The following is a 26,265-nucleotide window of genomic DNA, read 5'->3' as shown; positions in this document are numbered from 1 at the left end:
TTAATTTTATTCTCAACTTTTTAGGTAATTCTAAGTCAATCAACGATTCTTCTTCTAGGGTACTACATAGTTTCTTCATTTTTTTATAATACTGTAGTGTTTGAATTATGGGGAAAGTTATACTGATTGAAGAAACAATTTGTGGGTGATGAAGAAAAGTTCTTTTGGGGCGTCGCTTTTGCTGAATTGGCGTCGGTGAACTTCTCCGGTCGTTATTTACGCAATGGCAGATTGAACAGCTTGCAAAATTGATACAGAAGGTTTGAAACCTATGCGAAATCACTCATGTCGCGGCTACTCTTTCGAAATCTCCCTCTCAAAACTCTACCTTCCGGGAAATATCTTAGATTTTTTCAAACGCTAGAAACCCCATCAGATGGAGCACCGGATTCGTTCATTGTGGAGAAGATTCTGTTCAGTTTAAAGCTAGGTAATCCGAACTCTTTGCGTAATTATCGATTTCAATTAAACGCGTCAATCGTAGTTGAGGTTCTTTGGCATTGCCGCCAGAATTTGCAATTGGGTCAAAGATTTGTTTATTTCATTGTGCTTAATTGCTCAAACTTTAAGCATTCTAACATGTCCTTAAGTGCAATGATTAACGTTCTTGTGAGATGTAGAAGGTCATCAGATGCACAGGCTTTGGTTCTTAGGATGGTTAGGAAAAGTGGTGTTTCACGTGTTGAAATTGTGGAGTCTTTGGTTTCAACATGTGGGAATTTCGGGTCTAATGATTCAGCTTTTGATTTGTTAATTAGGAGTTATGTGCAAGCTAGAAAGTTAAGAGAAGGATCAGAGGCATTTATGATTTTGAGAAGAAAAGGTTTTTGTGTTTCCATTAATGCTTGTAATAGTCTTCTTGGTGGGTTAGTGAAGATTGGATGGGTTGATTTGGCTTGGCAAGTGTATACCGAAGTTGTTAGAGCTGGGGTCGAGTTAAATGTTTATACACTAAATATTATGGTTAATGCTTTGTGTAAAGACAGCAAGATCAGTAGTGTTAAATCATTTTTATCCGAAATGAAAGAGAAGGGTGTTCATTCTGATATTGTGACATACAATACAATTATTAATGCATATTGCCGTGAAGGGCATTTGGAAGAAGCTTTTGAGTTGATGAATTCTATGTCAAATAAAGGGTTGAAACCAGGTCTTTTTACTTATAATTCGATCATGTATGGCTTGTGTAAGACGGGGGATCTTGAAAGAGCAAAATTTATTTTAGATGAGATGGTACATAGAGGGTTGAATCCTGATACTACTACCTATAATACATTGCTTGTCGAGAGTTGTAGGAAGAATAAAATTTCAGAAGCTGAAGACATTTTCAATGAAATGTTGCATCGAGGTGTTATTCCAGATTTGGTCAGCTTTAGTTCGCTTATTGGGGTAGTTTGTAGAAATGGACATCTTGATAAGGCGTTAGTGTATTTTAATAATATGAAGCGAGCTGGCTTGGTTCCAGATAATGTAATTTATACTATTCTTATAAATGGGTACTGCAGAAACGGTCTCATGTCAGAGGCTTTGAAGATCAGGGATGAAATGCTAGAGAAGGGATGTAATATGGATGTTGTTACCTATAATACCATTTTGAATGGGCTGTGCAAGTATAAGATGCTCACTGAAGCAGACAATCTATTGCACGAGATGACAGAAAGGGGTGTTTTTCCTGATTTTTGTACTTTCACAACACTCATTCATGGACATTGTAAGGATGGAAATATGAATAAAGCTTTAAAGTTGTTTGATGCAATGACTCAAAGGAATATTAAACCCGACATTGTTGCATACAACACCTTGATTGATGGGTTTTGCAAGGTAGGTGAAATTGAGAAAGCCAAGGAGCTCTGGGATGGTATGATTTCTAGAAAGATTCTTCCTAATCACATCTCATATGGAATTTTGATAAATGCGTTTTGCAGCAAAGGTCATGTTTCGGTGGCATTCAGCTTGTGGGATGAAATGGTAGGGAAGGGTATTAAGCCCACTCTTGTGATTTGTAATAGTATCATAAAGGGCTATTGTCGATCAGGTGATACATCAAGAGCTGATGAATTTCTATCGAAAATGAATTCAGAAGGAATTCTTCCAGATGGCATCACATATAACACCCTTATTAATGGATTTGTCAAAGAAGAGAATATGTACAAAGCTTTTGTCTGGATTAACAAGATGGAGAATCAAGGCCTTTTGCCTGATGTTATTACATACAATGTAATCCTCAATGGGTTTTGTAGAGAGGGTAGAATGCAAGAAGCTGAAATGGTATTAAGGAAGATGATAGAGAAAGGCATAGATCCAGATAGGTCTACATATACATCACTCATAAATGGACATGTTACCCAGGACAACTTAAAGGAGGCATTTCGGTTTCATGATGAAATGTTGCGAATGGGATTTGTGCCCGATGATAAATTTTAAGCACCCTTAGTTGCAGATCTCTTGATGAATTTGTTCTGTGCCAAATCTATATCAAAGGTCAGTCTTCTTGTCTTCACATGATTCTCTAGTGATATTTGGTTGCAGATGTCTTGATGTGCTGGTTTGGTTTTGTTCAATGCTAAATATATACCAAGGTTTAGTTTTCCTGTTGTCACATATATATTTATAGGTCGATAAGCAGCTCTGTCATTGATGATTTTAAAGTCTACGGTCTAAGCGTCAATCAGAAGTGGTTAAGAATGCAGCGAAGCAAATATAGTAGGGTTGATGCTTATTTTATTCATGTGGGAGTTTGAGAATTGAGATAGTGTAGTGAATGTATTTATGTAGCAGGCAGGGACGGGCGTAGGATTTTATGCTATTCGCCCCCGCTAGCTCCCCCTCGGTCCATCCCTGCATGCAGGAGACATTAGAACAAGGAAGTGAGCCTCTTCATGCCTTTAATTCTTTTTCAGCTCTGCTGTCTATTGACATTCGTTCTGAAAGTAAAGAGTTTGTGTCATGGCTGTACATAATTTTATGAACACTTAACCATCTTTTGGAATAATAGTCTCAGAGATGAATAGTTAAGAAGCAGGAGGAAGAGGTCCTTGTTTAGTTGATTTGGGTTTCATTTTCTTCATTCTTTGCAACTTGTTACTTCTTATGTGCCTGCTCTGTTGAATTCTTTTTCATGCTCCTCGTTTTACTTTGTTTTGCAGCCTCTTTCTTTTATTCTGCCTGCTGATGTTGTGGTACTGTTGTTAGCTGAGCTAATCCCAAAAGGGAGGAAATACTACTTTTTTTAATATGTAATTTTATGCCTACACTCGCAATTAAGGTTATAAACGAGTTGAGTACTAGTATTGTTGAGCTTCACTCGACTTGAAAAGTTTAACATTGAGCTCGACTCGACTCGAAAACTCATGAGCTTAACATTTTCAAGTTTGACTCAAGATCAAAAAATGAAGCTCGACTTGAGCTCAAAAAAACTTGAACTCGAAACATTCTTAGACATAGCTCGACTGAAGCTCAAACTCAAGTTTGGTTCATACTCGAACTCAAATTCAAACTTGAACCTTAAGTACATGAAAGTCTTATATTGTTTTTTTAAAAGAAAATAACATATAGATGTTAATATTACTAATAATTCAATTTAAAAATTTAATAGTATATTATTTTTTTAGTTCCTCGTGAGCTTTTTTGTCTTGTATTACTCAATTCCACAAAATTTAGTATTCTTTAAAAGAAAATTAGAATTTGTGGGTGAAAAAATATTTTAAAAGTAAAAAAAATTTGATACACATAATATTATGTTATTATATTTGTACAGTATATATGTAATACTATTTTTATTTTTTTAAGCATTAAAACTTTTGAATAAAAAATAAATAATTTTAATATATGGTAGCAGTAATTAGTGGATAAGTAATACTATTTTTATTTTTTTAAGCATTAAAACTTTTGAATAAAAAATAAATAATTTTAATATATGGTAGCAGTAATTAGTGGATAAGTTTTGGTATGATATGTCCATTTATTTTAATTTGAAAATAACACCATCAATTGCTATACTCGTCATTAGGTGAATTCCGATGGAAGAGAAAAGAGTAAATTATTTTGATAGTGATTGGTTAAAATATCATGCAAATCTTTTTATTTAAATATATATTTTTAGTTTTGGTGTAACTTTTGAATTAAAAGTAGAGTCAAAATTTTACTTGGCATAATGATAAAAATAAAATTTATTTAGGATAGTTGGTGATAAAATATATTCAAAATGTTACCTTAAACTTGCAAAATCACAATTGAAATCAAATAAATTAAACTCATTTTAAAATCTTACATTATTTAGGATGGTGTATGATTAAACAGTCCTTAATGTTAATCGTTTTTCACAAATTCTCAAGGAAAAACAATATACAAACGTGCTATTTGTGCACACTAATTAATTTTTCACATAAAAATTTAAAAATCAATGATTGAAAGTACTAAAATCTGAACAGTTCTTTTTTAAAATATAGATTTTATTTTCCTAATTTTGAATAAAGCCAACAAGATTTCAATCCCAATCGTATATATCATAAACAATTTTAATTAACATGCGTCGCACATCTAGTTTTGGTGGGTGAATCTTCCAACATAGATTTTCTGCATACACAAGGATTTGAACTCGAGACCTTACTTAAACGATATTAAACTACTTACCACCTGAACTAACCCCTATTTATTTAAATTATATCATGTTATATTATATTTTGGAAAAATATAATATACATTTGAACAATCAAAGTTATAGATTATTTAACTACTCGTTAAGACACTGTCAATTGGACGACTATCCGCTGCCGCATATGCAGTTTGAGTTCGTCACGTGGCTTAAAGTTATATAGGTATGAAGGATTCAATTATCATAGGTGTTAAATTAATATGTATAAGCCCCGTGTGTAAATTTATCTCTTATTCCCAGTTGTTTTAAATTCCTATTTGTCCCTTTTAGTTAGTTTGCACTTGATATATCATTAGTTATGATTATTATTGTTTTAGTGATAGTTTAGAATTACAACTATTTGTTTGAGTTTAGGGTGTTGTATTTGTTATTATTATTGTTGAGGATAATATTAGGGTTGTGATAGTTGTAGGCAATTCACCTCTTTTAATTTGGACAGAGAATCGTAGTCAATAATTTTTAGGAGAATGATGAACTCAAGATCATGGATGATATGAGATTCAGAGAGAGAGAATGTCCCCCTAGTCTTGCATGATTGATTTTATAATGACCCTTGGTGTTTGATCAAGCCTAGAGTCATGATGATTATTCTAGGTTAACATGGCATATGAATATGGCCAGTAGATTTGACTTTGACAGATCACATGAGACTATCGATCGAATGTCATGTTAAAAGATTGCGACTAATTTGATGAGTCTCCGAAGGATTGGATCAGTGAAGAAATTCTTCTAGAGGTTTCGATAGGCGAAGGAGCAGTGACAAAGACACCTTATGGAGGATATTAGGAGGTAGAACCCTTGTCCCCCTTAGTCGAGGAAATGCCATAAATTGACTTGACCTAAGACTTTTGTGTCATAGTATTTATTGCACCTAGTGAGTCACTTTTTAAAACGGTCTTGATGAATACCTTTTATCAGGTGGAAACTTCTACATGTGTCACTCTTGTGACTGGTGTAGTTCGAAGGTGTAGTATTTCGATTGTTTGAAAGATATTGTGTTCTCCTACTATTTAAAGAAAAGTCAGTGTGAAATCCATAACTCTCTTTTCTTTTGTGTTTGCTTCTTCGTAATATCTATATATATATATTGCTTTTGTTTTTGTTGTAACGATGAATAAGAGCGTCACAAAAGCAGTGAAGAAGTTGGGAAAGAAGGTAGAGTTAAACTAATTGTCCTTGGTAGAAGGTGGTTTTTTCGGATAAGACTAGACAGAATGAGGTCAGGAATATATTAAGTCATGATTTACTGTGGGAAAACTTTGAATGAATTTGACATCCCTTCAAATTCGTGTTGCCTATGTGATTGCAATGAAGTTTCAAACGATGAACGAAAATGGTTTTATCTGCTCTGTTCATTTTGCAGATTGGTTCCATCTCCTGACTCACCTTTTTGAAGGATTTGTTGAACTCCTACGAGATGGTTCTGAGTCAATTGATCAGAGTATCTTGGTGGATTTTTATCAGTTATCTTCTATTGATGGAGGAAGCGGGTGCCATATGTGATTGTGTTGTAGAATCATTTTACTATGAGCGAAGTACCTCAGAGGATTTGTGGGGGGGCCTTATAAGTTTTATGTGGAGACATGGAAAAAGATTCGAGATTAGTGAGTCAATTATAGACTGGAGTAGCAAGTAAAAACTAAGCTTGAACCACTCTACATTTATTAAGGTGATCCATAAGCTACCGAGAGAATTTAGTTTTCCTTTGTTATGGAGTACACCCGATTAGATGACGAGGACTGATATCCTACAATTGGGAGTGAATGAGACAAAGTAGTTTGCTTTATTGAAGCAAGGTAGGTGGCTAGTAGTTTCAGAGGAGATTTCCATTCGAAATATTTTTAAGTTCAGTCTTAGGAGGAATAACCCTAATGGGTTCAAGGTCGAAGATGTTATGATCGAGTACGAGTGACCTTTGGGTGTTCAAGATTATAGGAATATATAGTCCTGTAGCACGCATAATGGAGAAGATAGTGGAGGAGGAATACACTCTACTTTCCTTTCACAACTACCTTTGTAGGCCATGGTTAGACGGACAATTGTCAAGGGACTTTGTTAGAGGTTTTGGGCTTGACAACGACGATATCTTGAAGGAGTAGTTGCATCCTAAGATTACTCAGATATTGATTTTATGTTTGAACTACATTAATTACCCAAGATATGAAATTATTTATTTCTTATAATATTTTTATATTTAAATTACTAAATAAAAAAACAAACGTATATATACATGTGCAACACATCTATTAAAGAAAAGTAGTTTGTATAAACATTGTTATACATATGTAAGTTTCACTAATAAAAAATAGCTTTTGCATTTGTCTAAAACATATTTTTCCATACACTTTATTGCATATATACTTTAACAATTAATATATTTGAAAAGGTAATCAAGTTACAGTTGACATTTGGATTAGTCATAAATGTTTTTTTTAATTTCATCCACTTGATATTGAGACATACATGAAGTGTTATTCAAAATCCGCCATTGCTGACCACCGACCTCATCAAACTCTACACGAAAAAACAAACAAAAATTGACTTTATCAAAGACAAATCCTTCCACTTGTATATAAACACAACCCTTTCCTCTTGTTTGTTTTCTCTTGTATATCATCTCTTTTGTTTCTATGGGCAATTCATTATCTCCATGCTTTCATCCTAATCCAAGGTCTTCAGTGAAGCTCATCTTCGGGGGAGGAAACACGAGAACCCTCACCGGAAAACACATAGCCGGCGAGGTCATGTTTGAGTTCCCGGACAAGATGGTTTGCCATGCAGACTCTTTCTTTATCGGTCACCCGCTGCCGGTTTTGTCCATCGACGACGACCTCGTGCCCGGGCAAACTTACTTTGTTCTCCCCCTTGACCAATTTTCATGCAATGTGTTGTCCGCGTCTTCTCTCGCGGCCTTAAACCCTAAACCCAAAGCCTGTCCGATCCAATTCGGGAAGTGCCCTTTCGAGTACGTCAAAGGAACGGATGGTAGGGTATTGATCAAGGTTTTGCCTGAGTTTATAACAAGGTTGATGAATGGAATCAAAGAGGAAGGGGAAGGGAATAGCTTCCTTTGCAGCACACCGGAGTTGAAGAAGCATTACGAGATGCTTGTTGGGTCTAAAGAACAAGTTTGGTCGCCTAAACTCCAGACGATTTCGGAGTACAAGATTAGGTTTTCGCCATGCAGGTTCATAGGATTGGAGTGGAAACAAAAGGAGACGCAAATATACTAATTTATTCAAACAATTTCACTATGCACGTAGTTATAGATGTTTGCTTTTTCATGTCATGGACTCCACCATTGTTGTAGCTTTTGATTTTGTTTGAAAGCTTAATTTGTGACCTTTTAACTGTTAATACAAAGAAATGTTACTGAAACTACTCGAATGGACGAAGCCATTTGTTGGATGAGAAGAATTGTGCTCTCTCAAAAAATTAATAGAATAATATACAACTATATTTTTCTAATAAAAACAAAAGAATGAATTAGAATTACAATGCACGCAAAAGAGACGAGGACAATAAAAAAAAATTCATACAAAAAGTAAAAATATTAAATCCAAAAATATGAAAAAAATAAACTAAACTTTCCTTTTAGAATGACGGTTAACATCAAAACCTTCATAAAAGCTTTCTGTTTCTATCAAATGAGACTAATTTATTCGTTACAATCTTTTTAATTCCTCAAAATGAGTTGAGATTGATATATTTTTCATTAAATTTTATATAATAATTTGCATATATATCTCCTATTAATGCACTTGTGGATTTCAAATTAAAAATCCGAATAATGGTAGATGAAGATTGAAATATTAAAATGCCTCACCAATCATCTTCAACTGGGAATATATATAAAAAATTGTATGTTGGAAATATACAAATATAAAGATAGTAATGAAATCCAAACAAGAAGCATTGTAGAGGAAACACATATTAACCAAGTAGGCTAATTTCAAAAAAAAAAAAACAGAATTGTGTGCTACTCTTTCATTCAAAGTAGCTATTATGTATACGTGTGAACCTAATCAATTAATTAACTAAGGCAAGTGGGTCGGCTGCACCTTAATTAATTAATTAAGGAAGCAAACAAATCAAGCATGCGAAAGTTGTGATTGATTTGCGCAAAGTTGTTCATTTATTGTAGCAATATAGAAAATTGGAGTATGGTCTATATTCTTATAATTGTATACAAATTTAGGACTGTTAGATGAGAAAAAATTAAATAACTGAGATTAATTTCATTTTTCTTTTTTCTGTAAATATCTTCTCATTTCCTACTATTAATTTCAACCATATATTTTTACCTATTCAACAGTTATAAACACGTGTAAAACTATAAGAGTTTTACATTGTATAATAATATATTATCTCTAAAAATTTCATAAATAAATATGTTTCAAACTGATAATCATTATTCATCATATAGGATATGGTTCAATTAACGATCGATGGATTGAAGGGGTGATTAAAGGTGATCGTTGCTTTGTAAATTTTAAATTTTCATACACTTTAGAAATTTTAATTGAAATTGATTTCGGTCCCTAAAATATTTTTTATTTAAAATATTATAAGTATATTTTTTATAACATAAAATCATACCTATTCCAAAAAAGAAATCCAGGATCCATCTGTTTTGATGGCATTGTTGGCTACTGACTTTGAAATTTTTAATTTGTTTAAAGAATGTAATGTACACACGCAGATAATGGCTTAGTACCACGTTTATATCTCTCCTGATTCCTCTAACCACGAATCACACGCTGGGCTAGTAGATTTAATTCAAACTATTGTTGAGTGTGGGATAAATGTTCTCATTTTTCTATTTAACTACCCATTTTTTATATATTGAATGAGTTATTGATATTTAACAGCATATCGTACATGCATGTAGATTAAAAAATATTGCGTTATACAATTGTCTTCTCAAAAGATGTCAGATCCTCTGACCATTTCTCCGGTTACTGTAAAAAAATCCTTAATCGAAAACTTTTCATAATAGTAAAAAAAATTACAATACACTTGAAAATTTGTTTTTTTAATGCCTTATCTGGGCATTTTCTGCCTACTGCCCATATATATAATCAGCAAAGTACTAAAAGACATTAATCCAACCAATAAGGTTCCTCTTATCCCAATCACTAATAGCCTTTTCTTTTTAATCCCAATCACTAATAGCCTTTTCTTTTTAAGATCTAATCAACATCCCACTCTAATCCTATGCGGGTACCATGTTATGGGGTGGAAGATTTTTCAGTAAGCCATAAAAAAAGTTTGACGAATTCAATAAAATAAATAAATAATTTACACGTTTATTATTTAAATTATTATTTTTTATTTTATTTTTTTAAAAATTATATCTAATGTTTAGTTTAAGTTTTTTTATTTGGTACTCGTCGTTAAAAAATTGGTAGAATCGTTGATGTGATATGTTTTATTTTTTCAATGATGATATAACATTACCTTCTGATGACTCGTCAATATCATCGTTAAATTTTTAACTATGAGGTATCAAATTAAAATATAAACTAAATGTTATGTATAATTTAAAAAAAATAAAGATTAGATATTAAAACAGAATAAAAATAATAGTTTAATTAATAAATGTTTAGTTTACCCATATAAGTATTCCGATTCTCGACGTATGGTTTTCATTTCAGTTTTGCTGCAACCCTTAGACCCACAATGCATGCATGAGCATGACAAAACATACCCTGTCAAGACAAGTCAGGCGGCTATTAATATCTCACTGCCTGGTTCTTTTGACCAAGGACGAAGATGAAGTTAAAGAGAGTAGGCCAGGCCACGCCAGCTAGAGCTAGTAAATGGCATAACCGATATTTATTGGGTTAAACCCTGCAAAAGGAAAATCTCAATTCAAATGCTTTTTTTCTTTTTTACTGTTGGTGTTAAGAGTGCTCGTGAATCGTGAAAATGACTGACCAATAATGTCAATGACACAGCAAAGCGTGCTTTGATTCTGACCTCTCGCGTGCTACCACTTGCGCTTACGCAAACTATACTCGGTCTTCTGCTCTGCATTCACGCACATGATCATGATTATAGTCGATTGCTTAAGGGTATTGACGCCACTATCGTAGGTTTATGTTGTATGCGATAACAATGGCGGATTATGAAAACTGGAGTTTGTTGAAGACAAAAGATATGATGGATATGGACTAGCTATGTATAATGCATCCATTGACAGGTGGGAATATTAAGGGGCCGGACGTGAAAATACCCATCATCTATCTCTTTCTCTCTATAATACCCACCATCTCCATTTACTATACATAAATTTTATTTTTTTCTCATTCCATTAATATATTAAACTATAGTTAAGAACTTATCCAAAAAAAATGAATATGCATTTATTGAGATTTAAATTACGGTTACGGTCGTACTTTCGGTTATATTGTATTTATCGCGATTGTATACATAACATGACCTATTGCTATAATTGTAAGTATCGCGGTTACGCAATAATTATATCGGACAATACTGTAACCACTATTTAAATCTCTCTGCATCTCGAGGATTTGACGCGCCACTAGAAATCAAAGCTAAAGACGATGAAAGAGGCGGAGAAGAAGAAGAAAAGAAGAAGAGAGACATAGTTTTACGTATAATGGTGACATGGATAATGAAAACACAAGTGGAATTTAAAAAAAAATCATGTCATCGATGCCTTCTAATTTTTTATGATGGGATATCAATTGAAATCTAAATTAAATGTTAAATATTTTTTGAGAAAATAAATATCAAAACAGAATAAAAATAATAGTTTAAATTTTTTTAAATTCGCCTTTGCAAAAATCTTATTTTCTTTCTTGATTATATTGATAGTACAATTACTTACAATATAGAAAAAATCGATGGTAATTCGTTCTCTAATAAACATTAGATCAGATGAGTTGGGGAGTAAGCTTTATATTTTTGAAATCGAGTGTAAGTCTAGTTTTAGTAAAATAAATGGAAATAAGTTTCGACTTAAATTTTAAAAGATAATTATTTTTTAAAGTAATAAAATATCATAAAAATAGGGTAATAGTGTAAGCTCAATGTTTGAATGTTGGGGAGTTGAAGCCACTACTAGAAAAAACTCCTTTAATGACGCTTACTGCGCGTCATTTATGGGTGCAAATGACACACAAATGCGCGTCATTGAAGCTACCGACATAAATCTCAGATGACATGCAATTGTGTGTCATAAATCTATGACGCGTATTTATGACGCGCATTTATGACACGCATTTATAACACACATTTATGACGTGCATTGAGCGTCATTGAAGCTCCCGTCATAAATGAAGATGACATACATTTGTGTGTCATAAATTTATGACACGCATGTATGACTTATATTGTTTGTCATTGAAACACACGTCATTAGAAAAGATGACACACATTCGTGTGTCGTGATTGTATGTCGTAAATTATATATATATATATATATATATATTGTAGATTGACAAATAATCAAACTAAATCACATTTAATGCCTCATAAAACTAAATATATGTATCATATTATCTATAAGCAATCCATTTGCATACAATATATTCACATTAAGTTATCAAAAATATTGTAATCATATGTCGATACAAAATATCACGGCATAATAAAGTTTGCCACATAAGATACCCATTCTTTGCGAATATCATCAATGTCATCATCCGTGTATTGTTCCTTCCCATCGCCAATGTAAGTAAAAAATATGAAATAAGTATATAATTTATACTTATTTAAAGTGAAGTATATAACTATCAAAGAGTACTAAAATGACCAATTTTACATATGCATTCTTTGAAGCATATATAAATATAAATTTTACACATTTAATTAGTAAAACTTCTCATATAAATTATATACATTATTACAACACGAATTCACATTTTTCAGTCTTGCTAACAAGAACTTGCATTAATTTGTATCAGAAAAGTTTGCTTACATTCTAAAATTGTACTGATTAATTTTTCTTCCGAAGAAAATTACTACTAAAATTACTACCAAATGAACCAACCTAGACCCCAGAGAGGAAAATATGAACATAGATAGTACCTTAGAAATCAAGAAACGAAATGGTATTAAAATGTTCCGAGCTTTCTTATACCTGGATTTCGATTTACAGTCTCTCGGCAAAATTCGTTCATTTGAAAAATTGTTTAGGTAAAGTTGGATCCAATTGCATGATTCATCATTTTTTCCCTCAAACCATGCATGCAAAGGTCTGAAAATCCTTCGCAGGTGCATCAGGCGTATGTCCGAGAAAGGCAAGCCCAAAAGTTCTCCTCCAATGAGTTCCTTCCTTGCCCATAAAGGCAACATTATCCTTTCGGTGCTCAACATAGAAGTGTTGAGCTCTTCTCTGAGCACCTGTAGAGAAATAACAGATGATGAGAAAAATGAGTATGTGAGTTTGCATGAACTTCTTAGGTGCTTGATTATAATTTTTTACAGTCATTTTAGCTTTTATTCTTTGATTTGGTGCACTTGCAAAATACCCAGCACGCATGCTTTGGGCATTACATTCTTTTACGCATCTATTGTTTTTTTTTTCGTTTCGATAAAAGCCAGAACAAAACAAAACAACACAATGTGAACTGGAAAAGCTTACCTTATTCAACTTAGAAGGGAGCCTCAACCGATTCATTCCAAACATCTGCACTTCCATTAGAGGCATCTTCGACATCATCTTTCATTGAAAGTCTAATATATTCTCTATGTACAAATCGGTCCCACTTTGTCAATGTATGGTTCTCACGCTCTTGTTTGTTTCGATACATACAATGTTGTTATTCGAAACTTGCATAGAAGTATGATGATTTACAATTTCTAGTAATGGTAATATTAAAGGAGCTAACGTAACACATTTACCTGACGAATTAGGAATGGATCACGAGTCTCAAAGGCCATGAATTTGTTAAGATTAAAAATGATGTTGAAAACACTTCAAGAAAGTTTAGAGCCTTTCAGATCACGCAATGTGACATAGCTCTCATCCTGCAAATGTGACATAGCTGAACATGTAAAACATTCTATCTTCATTTGCAGTGTATAGGAAGGAACATTCAGTGAACACTCAGGACCTAAAATCCCAAACCAATATATGGTAAAAGCGGTTCATTGTATAACTAGCTCATTAGATCACACTAAATGATCTTATTATAAATCAACCATTAATTACTTACTTCATGAGGAGCATGAGAAGAGATTAAACTCAATTTTCCAAAAACCTACCTTTACACCAACAAATCTAAGTTTCAAATTACAAGCAGATCTTAGCACAAAATTAGTTTTCTAATCAATTTTCCATGAGCACACTCCAATAGGCATTGTTGAGTTAATCGATCGACGGAATCGGCCAAGGGGGGTGAATTGGCAATTAAAAATTTGGTGGAAGCTTTTGAAGAAAATTGAAAGTAATTACACAGCGATTTAGAGTGGTTCGACTTTCTCAACCAAAGTCAACGTCCACTATCTTAGCTATCCACACTAAGGATTTTCCAACAAATTCACTAATTTGTTCTTTCTTTTGAGGACAAAGAGTAACCTTACAACTCCCTCAAGAATTATACCCCAATTCTTGAGCACACTCTTTTTCAAAAAGAAATACACAAATTTGTAAACTTACAAGGAAAACCTCACAAGGCAATATGTTTGCACAATTCTAGAACAAGATAAGAACACTCAAAAATAACTATAAATGAGCACAAATTGTGTTCTTGAAAGAAAAATGAATATTGAAAGAAAATTTGGTTTGAATTGCACAAACTTGATGTTTGATGCTTTCTCTCTTGTTTCTCTATGATTTCTTCTTAATTGTTATGGATCAATGGCTTCAGAACTTGTTTAAATACTCCTTCAAATGATTTTGAACAATGGGGATGGTTAGTGGAGTCAATATAGCCGTTTAAGTGTGAAACCAATTAATAAAATCAGTTGGGAGCGTCAGTGCATCGATGCATACCCAAGGTGCATCGGTGCATCAAGTGTAAAATTCAAATATTTTGACCGTTGGACCTTTAGTTAGTGCACCGATGCATGAAATGCATTCGATGTTTCAAAATAGCCAGAGTGCATCGATGCATGGCTGGTGCATCGATGTATCAAATGCATTCGATGTTTTCATAAAACTCTGAGTGCATCGATGCATAGTATGTGCATCGATGCATGAAATGCATTTGATGTTCAATTTATTCCATGGTACATCGATGCATGGATTGGTGCATCACTTTGAAAAATTGATTTTAGGCTTGATTTTGGTTCAAAATACTTTGTGAAAATTGTTTCAAAAATATATTAAGTATAAAACACAATTTTACACATTTAGTAAGGTTTGAATTTGATCTTGAAGACTTGGAGTAATAATTGATATTCCGTAATTGAGTCGAATATACTTAGAAAATCATTTGTAAAATCTTAAAATTTATTTATACTTAATTTGCTATATCGAAACATCAAAATGTTTTCAACAATCTCCCCCTTTTTGATATAACAAAACATGTGCAATTTTAATATTTTCTTTGAAAATAAATTTTGAAAAATTAAGTTTGAAATTACTTCCCCTTACTTTAACACTTCCCCCCTTTAAAACATTTTAACACTTTAACATTTCTCCCCCTTTTTGTTAAATCAAAAAGACTTAAAAATTGATTTAAACAAGGTTTTGAAAAACATAGCCAATTGATATATATATATATATAGCTTAAGCTGCTAAGATCAAAGATCAAAAGAGAGATTAGCCATTAGTTTCATAATCAAATGTGAAATGGCATAATTGGTCATAATGAACTAATATGATGCAAAAATTAAGAAACATTAAGCTCAAAATAATAAAGTTAAAATCAAACCAAATATATATAATAAGTTCAGTCACCCAAGCATCCAAAACATAACTCCTAACAAATTCAAACATTTAAGGATCCAAAATAAACAATCCAGAAACATCAAAATCAATCCAAGTTTAAAAATCCAAGAAAACATAACAAGGAAACAAATTCACTCCATCAGAGGATCGGGAGGAGGAGGATAATGAGCTCGAACTACAAGAGTGAGAGCGTCCATACGTTCACGCATTTCCCGCTGAAGCTCAGTAATCTGAGACTCCATGGAGGCAAACCTCATATCAAACGACTCCAAGAAAGATAAAAAATATGGTGGTGTTTGATCTTCTTGTCGTGTTGGTTCCGGTGCAGGCTCATCGTCTGGTACATGATCGTCGATATCTTGTATAAGTTGTTGAAACTCGAGATCATCGTCAGCAGCTGGTGCCGGAGGGGGAGGAGCACGAGAAGTGCTAGGAGCAACTCGTGAAGAACTAGCTCTCGGGGTTTGCTTACCGGGTCGAAAAACCCAAAGACCGGTTTCCTCATCTTGTTTTCAATCCGCTTTCTTCAATGAGGTGAGATTGATTGATTTTGGAGAGGGATAGAATTGTCGAGAGACGTTTAGACCGAGTTTGATAAAAAGGTTACTAAGAAGACATCCATAAATCAATTTTTCAACATGTTTTGAAGGAACAATGTTTATGATGTCAACTAGTTGACTAAATATAATGTGGGGGAGATTTATTTTGATCTTATTCTTAATACAGTGCATCCACCATAAATACCTAGTACGAAGAGTGGAGTACCTACCTCCGGATGGTCTAAACCACCAAGAGATCATCAAACGAAGGGATATTCCACATTTTCATTCTCATTATATAACCCATCATCATCTAACCCAAAAAGGAAAACTATAGTCTCGGGGTCAATATTAATATATTAGCCTAAAAGATAGGATCTAATGGCTATAGTCCCACATTGAGTTTGGTTTTGAATGCATACCACATTGGAGTAAAAGATGCGAACTAACTGTTGATAGATGATAGGTTTAAGGTGAAACAATTTATCAAACTTCCAAGTTTTAAGAATCGAAAGGTATTCGAAGTCAATATCAATCATGGCTTGAAGAGAAGGAATACGCTTTTCCCGAATTCTATAGGATTGGAAAGAATTTCTGCACCTAGAGTACAATTCGTCTCTACGACGTTCAGGCATATCAAAACAGGATCCTATTAGACTATTAGGTGGAGGAGGAACGAGATTTAGAGGTTGGTTTGAACTAGAACGACTCGATGACGTTCTAGGGCATTTGGGATTAGACATGGTTTAGGAATCGGAAAAAGGAATATAACCTGCAAATTGAAACACATGTATGCAATTTAATCAATCCCAAAACTCAATTGAGTCTTCAATAATTCAAGGTTCTCTAAATCAAATCCTAATGGGCAAGGTTTTGAAAACTATTTGAAAATAATTTTTTAAAAAATCATAATATGTATATGAAAACAACATAATTAAATCAAAAACATCAAATTTAAAAATTAAATTCAGATTTTCGAATATTTTTTTTATTTCAAAAATTCAAAAATTTATTGAAAATTTGTGAGTTTTTGATGAAATTAGTTGTAAAATCTAGTTTGTAATCATCAAACAATCAATGCCCGATATAATATTCATCCTAGAACTAATTAAAACTAGTCCTAAGATCAATATTCAATAAAATAGGGGTTTTTAGAAAAATACCTTGAAAATTTTGGATTTTGTGATAATGAGAAGTTATGTTGCACAATTTGATGATAAGAGCAGGATAAGGAGTTGAAAAGCTCGAAGATTCCGATAAAAAAACCAAGGATTTGGAGTAATTTTGATAGTAATGAGAGAGAGAAGAGTGGCGGCCAAGAGAGAGCTTTAAGAGTGTTTTGAGAAAATGAGGAAGAAATAGGGTATCGATGCACATTCAAAGGGACGATGCACTGTTAAGTGTATCGATGCATGAATCACAAAAATGACAAAAATCCATTTTAAATACTAAAAAATGTTAAATTAATTAGCTCTAGTGGTATTGGCAACTCATATATTGAAAATTATTCATGTTCAATCAATCAAATTAATCCTTAAACAACATTTGAACATTAAATTAATTTTGACCAAAGAACATAAACTCCCCCAAACTAATAGCAATAAATGCAGTAAAAATTACTATTATAACATTTTTTATTTATTCTTAAATGTTAAAATTATTTTAAACACTAAGTGATGATAGGTCAGTTAAACCTAATTCTCTCCTATTTCCAAATCTTTCTTTGTCTAAAGGTGTTTTAAGATATCCGCTAATTGGTGCAAAGTATCACAAATTCTAGAATTACATCTTTCTTACGACATGGTCTCTAATGAAGTGATGTCTAATTTCAATATGCTTAGTTCTAGTGTTGGATGGGATTTTTAGTGAGACAAATAGCACTAGTATTGTCACACTTGATAGGAATGGTATCTACTTCAATTCCATAATCAAAAAGTTGTTGTTTCATCCATAAAACTTGTGCACAACAACTACCGGCTGAAATGTATTCCGCTTCAGTGGTAGATAATGCAACACAATTTTGTTTCTTTGAAAACGAAAATCAACATTTTCCAAGGAATTGGCAAGTACCAGAGTTTTTTTTTCCCATCTAATTTGCATCCTCCATAATCCGCATCAGAGAAGGCATGCAAGCTAAAGCTAGAGTCTCTAGGATACCAAAGTCCTAAACTAGGAGTGTCCTTAAGGTATCTAAAGATCCTTCTTAACAGCTAGTAAATGTGATTCCTTAGGGCATGATTGAAATCTAGCACATAAGCAAACACTAAACATAATGTCTGGTCTACTTGCAGTTAGATAAAGCAAAGAACCAATCATTGACCTATATAATTTAACATTCACACATTTACCTCCTTCATCTATGTCAAGCTTTGTTGATGAGCTCATTGGAGTGTCATGCGATTTCCCATTTTCCAGTCCAAACTTCTTGAGCATGTCTTTGACGTACTTATCTTGATTGATAAAGATGTCATCTTTTCTTTGCTTGATTTGGAGTCCCAAGAAAAATGAGAGCTCCCCCATCATGCTCATCTCGAATTCACTTTGCATTAGCTTAGAAAATTCTTGGCAAAGAACATCATTAGTAGAACCAAATATTATATCATCAACATAAATTTGAACTACCAATAAATCTTTACCTTTATGCTTTAAAAACAATATAGTGTCAACCTTCCTTTTTGAAAAACCTTTTTCAATTAAAAAGTTTGACAATATTTCATATCAAGCTTTAGGAGCTTGTTTTAAACCGTAAAGCGCTTTTGTCAATTTAAGAACATGATCTAGAAATTTTGAATCTTCAAAACCTGGAGGTTGTTCCACATACACTTCTTCTTTTATAAAACCATTTAAAAATACACTTTTAATATCCATTTGATATAATTTAAATTCATGAAAGCATGTAAATGCTAATAACATTCTAATTGCTTCCATCCTAGCTACGGGAGCATATGTTTCATCATAGTCTATGCCTTCTTCTTGAGTATACCCTTGAGCAACAAGTATAGCCTTGTTTCTCACTATATTACCACTCTCATCAAGCTTATTCCTAAATAACCATCTAGTACCTACAATAGATTTATTACTAGGCCTTTCAACTAATGTCCAAACTTTACTTCTCTCAAATTGATTCAACTCTTTTTGCATAGCCATAATCCAATGTTTATCTTTTAACGCTTCTTTAATATTCTTAGGCTTTATGCATGAGATAAATGCAACATAATTACAAATATTTCTAAGAGAAGATCGAGTTGTTACCCCTTTGGATGGATCACCTATAATTTCACCATCCTTGACATAGTTGTACTCTCTTGGGTAAGATACTTCCCTTTCTTCAATGGTTGGATTCTCGAGAGGATCATGGGTTTCCTCATCTTTTGTTTCTTCCTTTGATGATGGTTCTCCAACGTCATGTCTAACGTCCTTTGTATTTATAACACCTACATCATCATTCAAACAAGAATCCTTCCTCGGAAGGAGATTATCATAAAAAACAACATGTATAGATTCTTCTACAACCAAAGTTCTTTTATTAAATACTCGATAAGCTTTAGAATTTAAGGAATAACCCAGAAAATTCCTTCATCACTTTTAGCATCAAATTTGCCAAGATTGTCTTTACCGTTGTTTAAAACAAAACATTTACATCCAAAAGGATGAAAATAGCTAATGTTAGGCTTTTTAGTTTTAAAAAGTTCATATGGAGTTTTCTTTAAAATAGGCCTAATCATTACTCGATTAATAACATAACAAGCGTATTTGTGGCTTTCGCCCAAAATATTTTGGCAAATGTTTTCACAAAGCATGGTTCTAGCCATTTCTTCTAAAGTTTGATTTTTCCTCTCACAACTCCATTTGTTGAGGGTTTAGGTACTGAAAATTATGGCTAATACAATTTGAATTAAAATTCAGTAAATCCAATTTTTTAAATTAGTTCCATGATCACTCCTAACACTAGTTATAGAGTAACCTTTTTCGTTTTGGATTAGTTTTGAAAACGTGATGAATTTCTTCTAATGCTTCATCTTTAGTACTTAAGAATAGAACCCAAATATATCTAGAATAGTCATCTACCAAGACAAATGCATATTGTTTTCCACCCAAGCTAGTAGTTCTAGATGGCCCAAAAAGATCTAAGTGGGTCAATTATAATACTCTACTAGTTGATACATCGTTAATGGATTTAAAAGAAACTCGCTTCTGTTTTCCTTTGGCACAAGCATCACATATTTTATCATTATCAAATTTTAGTTTAGGCAACCCTCGAACTAAATCACCTTGAATTAGCCGTTCCAAAACGCTCATACTAGCATGTCCTAGTCTCCTATGCCATAACCAACTATCATGCTCATCCTTAGCAACTAGGCATACATTAGTCATATCAATAGAATCTAAATACACCATGTAAATGTTTCCTATTCTATGAACAACAAGCATAATCAAAATAGATGCAATGTCAATCAATTTTGCAAACACTTAATTTAAAAATAAGACATTGTATCTTTTGTCAAATTTATCTAATCGAATTATGCTTTAATCCATTCACATACAAAACATTATGCAATGTTGATTATTGAGATTAAGAGCACATGCATAAAGTTTTTGAAAAATGTTATGCATTAAATCTTTATACTATTTTAAAAATCTATGCATAATCATTAAGAAAAACTTAAGGTCAAAATTTTGCAAAACCAAAGTTCTTGAAAAAATCGATATCAATTGTTAAAGAGATATCAATTATATTTTAAAAACAATTTTGACCAAAAATTAATATGATGAACATTACCAAAAATTACTATGTTCATCATACAATATCTTTCAACATACATTAGATAACATATAATCATTTAGAACATTTAAAACCTCATGCATGCATAAACTAAATGAGCAACCAAATAAATGCATTAAGTTTAGAGGTTACCCATTCATTTTTCATGTGTGGCTAGAGCATATTGAATATTATCATCTTCATCACCATTGCTCCACACACCTACAAGAGACATGTAAGTAGATTTTGGTATCCAAATTGCTTTGGATTTGTGAATGTTAGTTTCAATGCCCCTTGTTCCTTTTGGAACCCATACTTGTCTAATTTTAAATCTTTTTCCTTTCTTTAATGACAAGTATGTTCCTTATGACCATGATAATGACAATGTGAACATATAGTCATTATTGAACTAGATGAATTATTTAAAATGATCTCATTTTCTTTTGTTAAGCATTCAAGCTTAACTTTCAAATCAAAATTTCTTTTTTCAATACTTTCAAATTTCATTTTTGAAAGCTCTAAATCCTTCTTCAAGAGTTAATTTTGATTTTCAAAATCCATTTTCGCTTCTAGAAGAAGTTCATTTAATTTGAAAATCCCTTTTTCAAAGTTTTCAGATTTTAGTTTTGAAAGCTCTAACTCCTTTTTCAACATTTCATTTTGTTTTTCCAAGTCTGTTTTAGCTTTCAAAAGAACATCATTTTTAGCTATAAATTTAGAAATCAAATTCCTATATTTGGAGTTAACGGTCTCAAACTTCGAAAATAATTCATCATAAGCATCTTGTAACTCTTAAAAGATTTTGAATTTAATTTATTTAAGTTAGAAGATACCTTTGGCTCTGTGAGAGCTAATAGAGACATCACCTTTATTGGTTCTTCTTCTTCCTTGTCTCCATAGATCTCCTCAAGCTTATCCCACATTACCTTGGCACTTGAACAAGAAGAAACTTCTTTATATATATTAGGATCAATTGCACAGCATAACATGTGCATAACCTTTGTGTTTTGTTGAGCTTTCTTTTGTTCTTGATCACTCCACTTCTTTGCTTTTTCGTAGGAGAGGAATACCCTTTTCTCGATTATCATCCAAGCTTCCATATCAAATGCTTGGATAAATATCATCATAAACCTCTTCTAACGACGATAATTTATTCCGTTGAAGTGTAGAGGCACGTCAATTCGTCTGGATTCTTCCATGGAGAATGAACCGGAAGTGAACGCCATCTTTATCGATTTAACTTTTCCCGGATCTACTCAAGAGGCGGTTAAACATTCAAATGAGTCAAGCTCTGATACCAATTATTGAGTTAATCAATCGATGGAATCGGCCAAGAGGGGGTGAATTGGAAATTAAAAATTTGGTGGAAGCTTTTGAAGAAAATTGAAAGTAATTGCACAACGATTTAGATTGGTTCGACTTTCTCAACCAAAGTCTACGTCCACTACCTTAGCTATCCACACTAAGGATTTTCCAACAAATTCACTAATTTGTTCTTTCTTTTGAGGACAAAGAGTAACCTTACAACTCCCTCAATAATTAGACCCCAATTCTTGAGCACACTCTTTTTCAAAAAGAAATACACAAATTTGTAAACTTACAAGGAAAACCTCACAAGGCAATATGTTTGCACAATTCTAGAACAAGATAAGAACACTCAAAGATAACTATAAATGAGCACAAATTGTGTTCTTGAAAGCAAAATGAATATTGAAAGAAAATTTGGTTTGAATTGCACAAACTTGATGTTTGATGTTTTCTCTCTTGTTTCTATATGATTTCTTCTTAATTGTTATTGATAAATGGCTTCAGAACTTGTTTAAATACTCCTTCAAATGATTTTTGAACAATAGGGATGGTTAGTGGAGTCAATATAGCCGTTTAAGTGTGAAAACAATTAATAAAATCAGTTGGGAGATTCAGTGCATCGATGCATACCCAAGGTGCATCGGTGCATCAAGTGTAAAATTCAAATATTTTGACCGTTGGACCCTTAGTTAGTGCACCGATGCATGAAATGCATTCGATGTTTCAAAATAGCCAGAGTGCATCGATACATCAAATGCATTTGATGTTTTCATAAAACTCTGAGTGCATCGATGCATAGTATGTGCATCGATGCATGAAATGCATTCGATGTTCAATTTATTCTATGGTGCATCGATGCATGAATTGGTGCATCGGTGCATCTCTTTGAAAAATTGATTTTAGGCTTGATTTTGGTTCAAAATACTTTGAAAATTGTTTCAAAAATATATTAAGTATAAAACACAATTTTACACATTTAGTAAGGTTTGAATTTGATCTTGAAGACTTGGAGTAATAATTTGATATTCGAGTAATTGAGTCGAATATACTTAGAAAGTCATTTGTAAAATCTTAAAATTCATTTATACTTAATTTGTTATATCGAAACATTAAAATGTTTTCAACAGACACTGTATTAAATAACAAGAAAATAAAAAGAGAGCAAATAAAATGGAGAACCTATGGTTTAATCATGTCAATTATTTGGCATAAGATGTCCTCAAAGAACACGGGCTCCTGCCCCATACATTCCATTCGATGCAACTGCTCCTCATAAAAGAATTGCATTTCGTTACATGTTAGAATCCCATTGCCATCCAAATCTATACACTTGAACCTAGAAAAGGAAAAAAAACAACATTGGAAAAACTAGCCAAAAATTGTAAACTGTTGGAACTCCAATCTCACTGTGATCATCCAAAGCTCCACCATTTCAAAACACATTGTTTTTTCTCACCCTCAGACAGCAGCAACAGTAAGTTATGGAATATTTATAAAAATTCTTATTAATCATTTACATCACTTAAATTTTTCTTTGAGAAGATTAATTTCCCAAATGGTAGCTTCTGACAATATTTTTCATAATTTTTTAGGAGTATAAAAAATGTCATTTCAAATATTTTGGGGGACTTTTCAAACAAGTGAATTTATACAATAAGTAGAGGGTATATTTACTTCAATCACTAAGAAGATAAACTTCAAAATTAATAATCCATGAACAAAATCAAACATAATACCCTTGATTCTATAGAGAAAGAGCACAAACATACCAATACTCAAGACTAGGCTCGGATAACTTGTTCTCTTCTGCAAGGATGAAGTAAACAAAATCTTCATACCCCCATCTTCCCTTCGACCTTACTGGTAAACTTTATTGGAACCTAATGGTATGGAAGCATAACATGAGTGAAAGTTCCAAACTTGTAAATAAAATTAAGTCAATCAATGACACAAAATAAGTGATAGAAAAGGAAAGTGGAATAGACAGTTCAATTAAATGAAAATGTTCTTCTGCATATAGAATGTAGTTTGGACCAATGAACAAAAATGGCACCTGACACAACAAACCTGAGAAAATATCCTATCAACAATCCGGTAGGTAAGCGCATGGTTACCATATATGATAAGGTTCTCCTTGTCAATCAAGAAATCATGATATGTATCCAGCTCCCAAAACTTGCAATATATCACGTAAAAGTGTTGATATGAAAAGTACCTGTATATATAGTATAGAAGAAGAGAGATTGCAAAGTGAAAATAATCAGTATCAGACAGAATGTATTAAGCATGCATCCAAAAGCAATTACTTATTCCAAGCTAAGTCCCTACCTCAAAACTTTATTAATGTCATATTCCTCATCAGCATGTAGCATCGCGTCAATCAAGTTTCCACGTTTCAATTCCCTAAGAGTAAGGTGACCATTCTGAGATCTATTCATGTAGTAATATATTATGTATATTACAGTTTCAGCTGGTCATGTGAAACAAAAGTTATCTTAACAAGCAACATCAGACAAAATTTGCTACATATTTGAAAGTAATAGAGCAATATAACCTTGCAAATAATTGAAAAACACAGAAGTAGTAGTTTGTGCTAACTGTTTGAGCAACAGTAAATAACCTATATAATGGGCAAGAGCCTGGCATGTTAAGACATATATTCTTTAAGCTGAAATACATGACTTGGTTTAAGATAGTTTAGTTTCACTTTCAGTCACAATATACATAATATGTTTTCATGTAAACCCTCTCATATGCTCGTTAAATTGTCAATAATCAGTCCCAATTATAAATAGAAAAAATATACGATTACTCAGAATTAAACTAGAAAAAAAGGATGAATTTTTAGAACTTGGTGCAAATTCATCATCTTAAACCTACACATTTTAGAAAATGGAAGCATAGCCATTGAAACTAAAGACTACAATGAGAACTATGCTGCCAATCTTTTTTACTAACGATAACTGACCAGCATGATAAACAAGAATATGAATCCCTTTTTCTATGCACCTTATTCTTCCATCAAGAAGTGCAAATTTCAACACTAGTCCGTCAAAGAACAAGTTTACACTCCTTCTTTAATAATATGTTATTTCCATTTAATTAATAGTTTTAAACATAACATTATAAACAATCAAACATCTTAGAGACAGAATTATTTCAACAATGAACAAGGGTGAATTGCATTCGTAGAAATTCACATGAAAATAGATGCATTTACAGGATTTGCAAGTTTAGATCTTAGTGGTTCCAGCATTTAGCATTGAAAGTTAGTTTGGAAGAATCCATACAATGTTCAAATACCTTGGATATTGTAAAAGGAGGGGTAAATATCGAAAAAATGAAAAAGCACCCAAAAACAAAAATTAAAATGAGACAACAGCCGAAGGTATCAAACAGATAAAAAAAACCATATCTTTCCTGAAACTCAGGTGTACTCTGTAAGAATTAAAAAAAACTCATTCATAAAATCTAAAAAACCCAATCGAAACTAGAACAAACCCAAATTGAATGGTGGAATAGAGAACGAGGAATAACTGTGGAAACCCTTGAATTTTGACTCCCTTCGTCTTCGTTGTGGTGAATGGAGAAACCAGTGGACTGATGCAAAGAGAAAAAGGGGGAAGCATGCGGCGTGAACTGATTATCGAGGGGGGAAGAAGTGGGAAAGGATGAAAATAATGAGGGAAATTAAAAGATGACTTTTACAGATGATACACAATTAAAAGTGTACTCTGTGTTTTTGTAAATTTTTTAGATTATGACTATTAAATATGACACATATTATTGTAAGTTATAAATTGTTCGATATTAAAAAACATGACATTTTTTATGACACATTTTTTGCAAGTCATAAATTAGCGTGTGTCATCGTTCGTGTGTCATTAAAGGTATATTTTCTTGTAGTGAGTATTAATATAGTAGGATTTTCAGTTTTCCTTTTAGAGTAACATATTGTTAATTTTAGTTAAATGTGTATTCATAGGGTCTTTATTATTGTAATGAAATTATGTTATTTTAGTTTAAATTATGCATCAAAGAGTTTCGGTTTGTAAAAGTATTTTTAATGGCTATGGATGTCTTTGAATAAACATATAATGTTTTTAATGAAAATGAGAAAGATTTTAAATTTTAA

At 32.5% G+C, this 26,265-nt stretch overlaps 2 protein-coding genes and 1 pseudogene across 4 annotated transcripts; 2 read left to right on the top strand and 1 right to left on the bottom strand.

Annotated features, from left to right (window-relative positions):
• The first annotated feature begins 76 nt into the window (after positions 1–76).
• On the top strand, positions 77–3,277 carry LOC120150657 (pentatricopeptide repeat-containing protein At5g01110). Of its 3 annotated transcripts, none has more exons than XM_039163299.1 (2): positions 77–2,481; positions 3,147–3,277. In XM_039163299.1, exon 1 carries the CDS (start codon positions 286–288, stop codon positions 2,422–2,424), a length of 2,139 nt encoding a protein of 712 aa, XP_039019230.1. In that variant the 5' UTR covers positions 77–285; the 3' UTR covers positions 2,425–2,481; positions 3,147–3,277. The 3 variants fall into 3 exon arrangements, with proteins under 3 accessions (XP_039019230.1, XP_039019231.1, XP_039019229.1); XM_039163300.1 differs by lacking the exon at positions 3,147–3,277 and adding an exon at positions 2,615–2,788; XM_039163298.1 differs by having other exon boundaries at positions 78–2,481; positions 2,842–3,148.
• A 4,007-nt stretch (positions 3,278–7,284) lies between these two features.
• On the top strand, positions 7,285–7,887 carry LOC120150555. The gene has a single exon (XM_039163228.1). The coding sequence runs from the start codon at positions 7,285–7,287 to the stop codon at positions 7,885–7,887; it is 603 nt and encodes a 200-aa protein (XP_039019159.1).
• Positions 7,888–13,278: 5,391 nt separating this feature from the next.
• On the bottom strand, positions 13,279–25,574 carry LOC120150554 (annotated as a pseudogene).
• Positions 25,575–26,265: the final 691 nt, after the last annotated feature.

Source organism: Hibiscus syriacus, unplaced genomic scaffold, assembly GCF_006381635.1.
Source record: "Hibiscus syriacus cultivar Baekdansim isolate YM2019G1 unplaced genomic scaffold, ASM638163v2 tig00111022_pilon, whole genome shotgun sequence".
NCBI lineage: Eukaryota > Viridiplantae > Streptophyta > Magnoliopsida > Malvales > Malvaceae > Hibiscus > Hibiscus syriacus.
The sequence above is the reverse complement of the archived record's forward strand: the minus strand, read 5'-3'. Positions and strand labels throughout refer to the sequence as shown.

What these genes read in the sequence shown, in the direction of transcription:
- LOC120150657 (XM_039163299.1), top strand. Translation starts at nt 286, where the DNA reads ATGTCGCGGCTACTCTTTCGAAATCTCCCTCTCAAAACTCTACCTTCC.
- LOC120150555 (XM_039163228.1), top strand. Translation starts at nt 7,285, where the DNA reads ATGGGCAATTCATTATCTCCATGCTTTCATCCTAATCCAAGGTCTTCA.